This window comes from Megalops cyprinoides, chromosome 4 (assembly GCF_013368585.1).
Source record: "Megalops cyprinoides isolate fMegCyp1 chromosome 4, fMegCyp1.pri, whole genome shotgun sequence".
NCBI classification, from domain to species: domain Eukaryota; kingdom Metazoa; phylum Chordata; class Actinopteri; order Elopiformes; family Megalopidae; genus Megalops; species Megalops cyprinoides.
The window spans coordinates 13,202,168-13,211,103 of NC_050586.1; the positions used below are offsets into that span (position 1 = coordinate 13,202,168).

An 8,936-nucleotide genomic window follows, 5' to 3' on the forward strand; every position below is an offset into this window, starting at 1 on the left:
AAAAGCAAACGGGTAAATGAAACAACTGAGAGCGACTTCAGGGTCCCGACATGCGCCGCGCAGCCGCGTCCCCCGGGTGTTGTTTTCATTGGATCCTGGCTGTTTTGGAACAGAATATAGAACCGATTTCAACTAACATCTCAGAGAGGTGCCCCTCAACTCAACACATCTATAGCATTCATTTGTCGTAGTTACAAGCCTGTTGGGCCTTTCGAAGGTCTATCAAGTTTCTACTAACATTTATGTGTGGATGTGGATCACAGTCACAGACACGTGAAGACTATGTGTGTTTTAGCAGGCAGCGCTACTGTACAGCCTCTCACATCTCCACTGCTGTTTAGAAAGATTTTGCTAAGGCTAAAACCAAGGGCTTGGGCATGTGCCTAATTACATAATCAGTGCTGTTCTCCACTAAGAGCAAAGCCGCTCCCTGTATGACGTGGTCACCACGCCACTGCTCTCACCTCGCTGTGAGAATCCAAGACGCGCACACCACGGGTGCCAGTCCAGGGTGGGCTGACGGTGAGTCCTGGTTTACTTACGCCAGTGATTAACACCTCGTTTACGACTGCCGACCCGCCGCCACAAGGCCCTCTCAAAGAGCGCCGCTGCTGCTCCGGCCACGCCTGTCCCCGGGCTCTCCGCCACCCGCTGGGGAGATCTGAGCCGCCTCCCTTATCTCATCGTCATGGTGCGCCCCACACAAAAGCACACACAGGAGATTTGACACCGTGACGACATGCGCTGGTAACCTGAGACAGAGGGCACACCAAGCGCCAGCATTCACTACATTGTCAGTTCAGGTAATAACAAATACCAAGGACAACAGCCCTGGGAATGAATATGCTCTAGTGGCAGGGAGACTACATTTTTAATGCTTCTAATGAATACTCTACTGTATATTTTCTATAAACATTAATTAGAGTGAAAGTAAAAACGACTTTTCCAAAAACAGTTTCTAAAGTTCAAGGCAGGACATCCCACATTTAGTTTAAAGCCGATACTGTTAAAATGGAAGGCTCTTTAGGCAGTCTGAGATGTGGAGTCAACCTCTAATAACCTGCACACAGAAAGCAAGAGTCAGCAGAATTTGGTCTTTGTCATTACCTTTCATGTGTTTTTGTCCATTAATATAAAACAGCAATGGGGCTGTGATAGGACAACAAAAGCACTGGAGAAGGGTGAAGCCAGTAAGGTGAGGAAGGCTGGTAAGGAGGTTAATTGGCTTTGGTGGTAGTGGCCCCTGGAATGAGACACGGACCACCACACCCGCCACCCCCCTCCCCCCAAGACGAGCAGCTCTAACGTGTTCCACCTGATAGTGTGTTCCTTGATCCTCTGCCAGAGCTTAGGGCTGAGATGAGAGTAAAGAGACAGATGCGGCCTTCAGCCGTCTTAGCGCCGATAGTCCCCGATCAGAGTGCGGCATCCAGTTCAGGCCGGTTCTGTGTAATACTGCCTGCCTCAGCGCCTGTGTGGGTGCACTGATGAGTCACTTAATCCGCATGATCAGGACTCTCGTCCCTGGGGGGGGGGGGGGGGGGGGGTAAAAAGAGGAAACACAGGCTCTCGTTGCTGCCTGAGTGCCAGTACAGGCTCCAGAGGCACAGCCCATTGTTGACTGCGGGCACACACTCACCAACCAGGTGGCCACCTGCTGCTCGTGCTCGTGCAGGAAGAGAATTACCGTGTTTTGGTTTCACATTGAGCACCCTCTTGGCCCGGCACTCATAAACACGGAGACCCATTCTCACGACACCGTGAGTTGAATAAATAATTGGCCTTAAATGGCGAACTTGTTTCCCGGAAGGACGCCACAAAAATGCATTTTAAGCTCAGTTTTTGGCTCTTGAGTTTACACAGCATGCCCTTGATCTTTATTTTTCTAATCTTTCCCATCAAAGTCGCCGTGCTACAGCCTGTCACAGCTTTCCTGAGCTGCATTTTCAAAAGGTTTGGTCAGTTCCCAGGAACAGATGGGAAAATGGTGATCAGCGTCAGATGGACAAGCATTCTCCAATGAAGATCTTTCTGGGGCAAAAAAAAAAAGTTGCGGCAACTGTCAAGCCAAATTTAGTTAATGTTTCTCCTTTATTCTAGCAGCTCTACTAAGTCTCTGCCCAGACACAGAGCTGATGTTTTGTGCCTGTGGAATCCACGCCTGGCTTTCAGGGCAAGAGGAATGTGAAAGGTATTTTCCATTGGTCGTGGCCCCACACACCCTGGGCGTAGCTGGAAAGATGCCCTCGGGTCTGTGCATGCAACCCAGGGAGCCTTCCCACTCTAACACCTCCTTGCCCAGTGTTGCGTAAAGCCTCCCCTTGCCCAGGAATCAAGTGGTCATAAAGGAAGATTACTGCCCACCACACAGATTCCTGTAAGAGGCCCCGACCTGGCCGCACAATGAGGCCATTACACAGTGCTGCGTCAGTGTAAACGCACGGCTGCGGGGGTCATTGTTGTCTGCTCTGTCTGTTGTGCTGCCCTTTTCATCATTCAGACTCCCTTAGTCGGAGTCGATCGGAGTCTGGGCCGTCAGCACGCCATTTACAGTAAACGGCACTAATAGGAAACAGTCACGGCACTTCAGCAACGCCAGACGTATCTTGAAAGGAGTTTGTTTTGCTCAAAGCTAAATGTGTTTCTCCTAACAACACGGTCTTGAGAAATTTGTTTTTCAGTGTGTCTGCACCATTGCTGCCAATTGTTTCCCTGTGGATTTCCTATCTGGGTAGGGATTTTTCATGTTTGGTTGTACGGTAGCTGAAAGATGGGATACCACGGCACTGCAGCTTAAGAACTGCAGATGAGGTCACAACAGTTTTGTTTTAAAACAGCCATAAAACTCCCTGTACACTCCACTGCTGCCTATTAAAACAGGACTCATAACGAGTGTCCCAACACAGAACATAAAATGCTGAACTGGGTTGGGTGCAGTGGTAATTCCCTAACGATTCCAACTACAATAAAACACCCGAGGCAAAGGTACCATGGAAGTCCAATCTCACACTGTCTATCACCCATTTACATCTGTAGCAATATTGCTGTCCTAATCACTGGGTGTAGATAACTGTATATTATGACACATCTGATTGCCCTCCTGGTCTGTGTAACAGGAAAACGGTGTCTGTCAGCAGGCTCTGAAAGTAGCACATGGCGGTTGCAAATTTTCATCATGTGCAGTGATGCAAAAGGATGACTTTTCAGCACTGATTTGTGTTTTGTGCATTTGCTTTGACATACTACTGTTGTTTCCTGAACCATGTATTGCCACCACTATCACACTATTAAATTATTTCACTCAATTTTGGAGAAAAAATGCAAGGGACTGTTTTGTAAATGCATAAATTCATACCCTCAGGAATGATTCTTCAGCTGTTATGCTTCATTTAAACTGAAAGTAGACTGAGACTTCTGGCTCAGGGAAAAGAATTTGCACTGTTCAATGATGCCACTGTTGCTACTGTATCTGCAAAGTAGAGTAGAAAATGTATCAGTACATCAATGATCCAATATTGTGCCAAAAAGCATATATTACAGTTATTACATTTTCAATACCCATACAAAAATATGTTGTGAGAATCTTTTTTAGCTCGGTCAATTTATTGAAGATATGTAAATTTTTAAAATTCATTTAAATTTACATGTAAATGAAATAAATGAATGTACAATGTAAGTTACTGGCATTTTGGCGGATTGAAATATATTTCTGCTTTGCAGTAATGTATTTAAGTATATTTGCAATGTATTGTCAGGCTGAACAAGCTGTTTCTCAATATATTACAATATATTTAATTTTTGTGGGGGTGTGCATTGAATATCCTGTGACAACTTGATCTAGATTGACAGTGGACAGAGCAAGCTTCAATGTTTGTAATTTCTTCAAAAATGACTAAGTGAAACCACAACTATTAGTGAATTCCATCCAAAAACTCTTTCACTGTCTGCAGTCTAGTTTCCTTGTCAAGTACTGAGTCTGTATGTCAAGAAATGTGTGTTCCAGTAGATGTAGTTATGTGTGAAGAGAGACACATTACCTTCAATGCCTTCGTTATCAATCTCGTAAATTTGGTTCAGATTATCTGATTATAGTGTCATAATCAGTGTTCCTGTCCTTATCTAAAAAGGCTGGTTGTAAACATTTAAAATGCAACTGGGCATTTATGTAATGGTCCCATCAGTATCCTAGGCAGTTCTGTCATACACTAAAAGGAAAACAGGTTGTGTACCTCTGAATATTTCATGCAATATAAACACCAGCAAGTTCCTCTCCTTGACATCACGCACTGGCTTCCCAACTGTGTGCAACTGAAGTCATCCACTCCTGGGCCCAAAAAAGATGTCAGATTTGACAAACATCATAAACTTCCAGACACTCCAAAGTCAGTCAGAACAAAAAAACTGCTTACCTCAAAACTTAGGTAACTGTTTATTAATAGACACAAACTCTTGAGCTTTCATTAATATATTAACACCTGTGATACTGATATGTCCTGAGCTACCAATGGCGTATACCAGGATATTGTTATATTAACAGAAAAAACAACATGAAATGATACTACAGAATCCTATTCCGGGGGACATTATTTTGTATACTCTTTGTCTCTAGTCACATCTCATGAAGCACTTCATCATTAAACTTTGAAAATATTCAAGAAGTATTGATACATCACATGCCCCTACACACCATACTATACAGCACACATAAAGATTATACTGAGAAAAGTAGGGTAGGTCAGCACATAATAATCAGACTAACATTCCACAGAGGGGTTAAAGTCAGCTCAGATCTCATCATAAATGTTTTGCCCCTTTTCTGATTAATGCTATTGTTAAACCAGTGAGGTCAGTTCATTATTTTATATTTCTTTACTCACTCTATTAGTGTAAAGGTGTCTTTAGTAGTGTGGTTTAGAGTTTGTTGGGATTTATTTAAGATACGCATCTGACATGCTTCCCTGTCAAAATACCGAGAAACTTTTTGCTCTTAAAAGGAGAATTATGGCGTGTGGCTCCATAAGTCTGAGGGGGAGCGAGTCTTCTGTCTCCTGTGGGTTGGCTGCGGAGGAAATGATGACAAGACCTTTGACCTTCGCTAAATCTGGCTGTCCTTTTGTTATGATTATTAATGCACATTGGCTTGTTACCACTGGGCAGGGCCCACAGCTGGAGCCAACACTTCCCTTTCCTCGCAGAGAGATCTCATTGTGTGTAAACTGTCTGCATGCCCACACTCTGAAGTTCTCCTGGGCCATAAATATGCCATGTGCCAGATTCCTCTTCCGTTCCCCTGCCCGCTCACTGCCCATAGTTGTCATGCCAGCCTCAGATGAGCAGGTATCCTGTACAGAGACAATGTCCAGACTGTCAAGGAAAAAATTACTTTTTGATCTGTCACATTATTCAGCATTGCCCATCGAGAGGACATCAAAATTCCATGCATTCCATGGCATTGTTGCAATGGCACATACAGACACCTAAAAGTTCTCTGGAGATTGTAGAATTACATAACAGCAATATGACAAATCTATTAGTTGAGTAGCAGACAGCAGCAGACAATCCTGACAATCCTCGAATTCATCTATTCACAATGGGGCCAGTTTCTTTTTCATTGACCTTTACTGGCCATTTACTTTCTTTTAAAATTTCATCATTTTGATTTCCATTGCTGAAGATGTTGCCCCACATCATCTTAAACATTTCTGATCTATTAAAGTAAACTAATCAGCATTCAGAGCTATTTCATTTACATTCTCAGTAAATTTTCTTTCTGGCCTTCTTTCATAGAGTGCAAACAGACTTCCCTAAGATGTTGGCTTGGTGAGATCAAAACTTGTCATAATTTATATGAATAATTTGAAGTCATCTCTAAGACATACTTGTAACGAAGAGGTGTAGTGAAGAATACAATATGTATAGAGATTGAAAAAACAGCTGTGGCCACAGTGTGTGTTCACAGGATATGCGTGCTGGAGGTTGTTGGGTGCTTTGTTTATATTCCAGTTCAAAATTCGAGCCAACGGGAACGCCCTCCTCCCTTATCGACACGCATCAGCAGAGCAGGACACAGGTCATAACTCTCTTTCATGTGCCAGCAGACAAGCTCTCCTTAAGGCTTGGAAACGAGGACCGGCAACGGAACTAGCAGCCGCCTCAAAAAAAAAAAAAAAAAAAAAGAGATTATCTGAATAAACTCTGTTTTCACTGTGCAAAGAATTACCACAAATGAATGACAACTGTGCTCACATACACATATTTTGAGGTGAACTTTAGAGTGATGTAAAGTGTTTGTTCACAAACATCAATGTTGTACAACATTGCAACACAATTGCACTCAACCGGTCACATTCAGGAATAATTTAAAGTTTCTAAAACAACTGTGACATAATAAATGAAAAGTCTAATTCTGTCATGCTGTCAAAGTGGACAAAGATATTATCAGCATCTGGTTGCGTATGCTAATGCTGGCGTGATCATTAAAAAAAAGATTCAAGCTTTGTTCCAATACAGTCATCCAATACAGTCAAGTCCCACTGAGGTTTGCAGAATTTTTTTTTTTTTCTTCAAAGCAGAGCGTGATGAAAATGTGCCATTACGTTTCACAGTTACCTGGATTTAATGTGTAACGTGTGCCAATATTGCATTTCATAGTAACCTTTACGCCCCGCAATCCCTACACGTACAGACACGGACGCATTTTATCTTTTCCATTTTTACACAATTCTTTTTTACACGCTGACCAATGCGTCGTTTAAAGCAGCCAATGGATCTATAATTTGCTCTGTGATTTCATGAGCTCTCCCGCACTCTGGCACCTTGTAATCAGGGGCTTCCACGCATTATTGTCGGCGTTTTGCCGCGCTCGAGGCGGAGATGGGCGTTCCCTGTGGGAGTGTTACTCGAAGTGATGTCATTTCTGTAAGTGGGTCTTGACAGCTTGAGCGTTCCTGGCAACCCTTTAAATAGAGCAGACAGTGCCGCTGTGCTGCACTTCAACTTGCGAGAAACAGAGATCGGCTGGCTGGGCTCTGCTTTATCAAGGAGTCGGCGAGGCAGTTAAGCAGCCTTATAAACTGTAAACTGAAGAAATCGAGAGAAGATGTCCTCTTACATGTATTCCGACTCCCACCGCGTCAGCCCCTTGGTCCACGGGAACACGTTCGACACGGCACATCGCAAAAAAGCCGTGGCCAACATCTTCGAAAACGTCAACCAGGACGCACTGATGAAACTGTTTCAGAAGACGGGAGACATGAAGGCAGAGGAGAGAGTGAGAAGCATCTTCTCTTTCTCTAATGATCCCGAGGAAACGTCCAAGGCGCTCATGGCCCTGAAGCAGCGCAAGAAGGACAAGTTCTTGCAGATTGCTGGCATGGTGAGACAGCTTCTGAAACTGCATTGACTCTCTTACCCGGCTCTGCCTGAGCTGAGTAAAAGTTGTGCGGCCAAATGCGAGTGAGTCGAAATCGGCCGCTGGGGATGCGGGATCGACGAAGGACACTGCAAGAAAATGCTTGGAGAAAAGTCTGAACAGTGGCAGACGAGTGCAACGAGCTGTTACACCGCGCTGTTGGGACAGTGCCGTTGAGCAAGAGGACTCGACGGTTCTGTGCGGTTCCAGAACACTCAGAGGAGGACAACGGACCGGAAGAACGCTGATCTTTGAACATGGGACAGTTCTCCAAAACACACTTCACGAGGAGACATGCACGTGCAAGCACACCTCGCGGTTTCCCCTTGACTATATGCATTTGTTTGAATGCGTGAATTTCGAATCGCACCTCGTAGGTGCAGCAAGCTTTGCCGGTGCACAAGAAATATGTCGAGACTGGTGCCGAAGAAATAGCCTGAAAAATGCCTCGGTTCTTTGAATACATTTGATGCCTTGTCTCTGTACCAGTTTAAAATTGTGATACCTGCTTTAACACTAATTAGTGGCCACTAATTTATTTGTCAAAAATGTTATGATAACAAAATATCATGCATTTCCTTGTTTTGCAATTTCTTTAATAAATTATTATTTACTGAAAAAAGTTGTCTGGTTTTTCATTTGCGCTGTGTTCTCACACCAAAACTTAAATGGGCATGATAAGACCTTCACCCACCTCATTAAGACCCCTTTTTGATACAGACAGAGAAATCACATACATGTGTTTTTGAAAGGGGAATTTTGGTAGACCTCCGGTCCTGCAGTAGATTTAATATGTACAGTAGGAGGTTTTACTATAACACAAGGGCAACAGGGACTACATGTGTAGTTACAGGAGAAGTACATTTTATGTAGGGACTACATTCCAAACATTCAATCCCAAGGAAATTAAGAAGTTCAAAAGGTTGTGTACTTTCCACATAAATGTAGCATTGATTACATTAAAGAACAAGTGTTCCTATCCAAAATCTCTTTCATTGCTAACATTCCATCCATTGTATTAGCTGAACCCTTGTACCCCTTCAAATAAAAGGACAAAGTCTTTAGAACAGCAGGGGTAAAAGGTTATTTGCCCATATGAGCATTATTTCTTCTTTGGTTATGATTATGTTTATATCTGTTAATTATGCAGTAGAGAATTGCATTAGATAATTTTAAGCTGCCATTACTGAATCACAGATGTAGTCTTTCAGTTCATAAAACAATATTTAAAAAGCCAAACAATCAGTAATTTTAGAGAAAGTCTTCTATAACATCTATAGTACACTTGAAATAATTTTATATTTGGTCATTTTTCATAACTGGGTTCACAATTTAAAGTGCCTATCCTCAACATCTCTAGTGTTTCCATTCTGAATTAAATAATAGTTCACTGCAGGTAGTAATGAATCAAACCCATCTCCAATCTCTATAGTGACCAAGATTTTGACTGTGAAACATGAATATAATAATGCAGAGGGACAAATGTGATATTGCATAGTGTTGGATTAGGTCCATCACACAGCCC

At 42.9% G+C, this 8,936-nt stretch overlaps 1 protein-coding gene across 1 annotated transcript; it reads left to right on the forward strand.

The window, feature by feature from the left end:
- The first annotated feature begins 6,991 nt into the window (after positions 1 to 6,991).
- On the forward strand, positions 6,992 to 7,968 carry tcima (transcriptional and immune response regulator a). The gene has a single exon (XM_036527761.1). It carries the CDS (start codon positions 7,100 to 7,102, stop codon positions 7,400 to 7,402), a length of 303 nt encoding a protein of 100 aa, XP_036383654.1. The 5' UTR covers positions 6,992 to 7,099; the 3' UTR covers positions 7,403 to 7,968.
- Positions 7,969 to 8,936: the final 968 nt, after the last annotated feature.

Excerpts from the sequence above, each read along its gene's own strand:
- tcima (XM_036527761.1), top strand. The coding sequence starts at position 7,100 with ATGTCCTCTTACATGTATTCCGACTCCCACCGCGTCAGCCCCTTGGTC.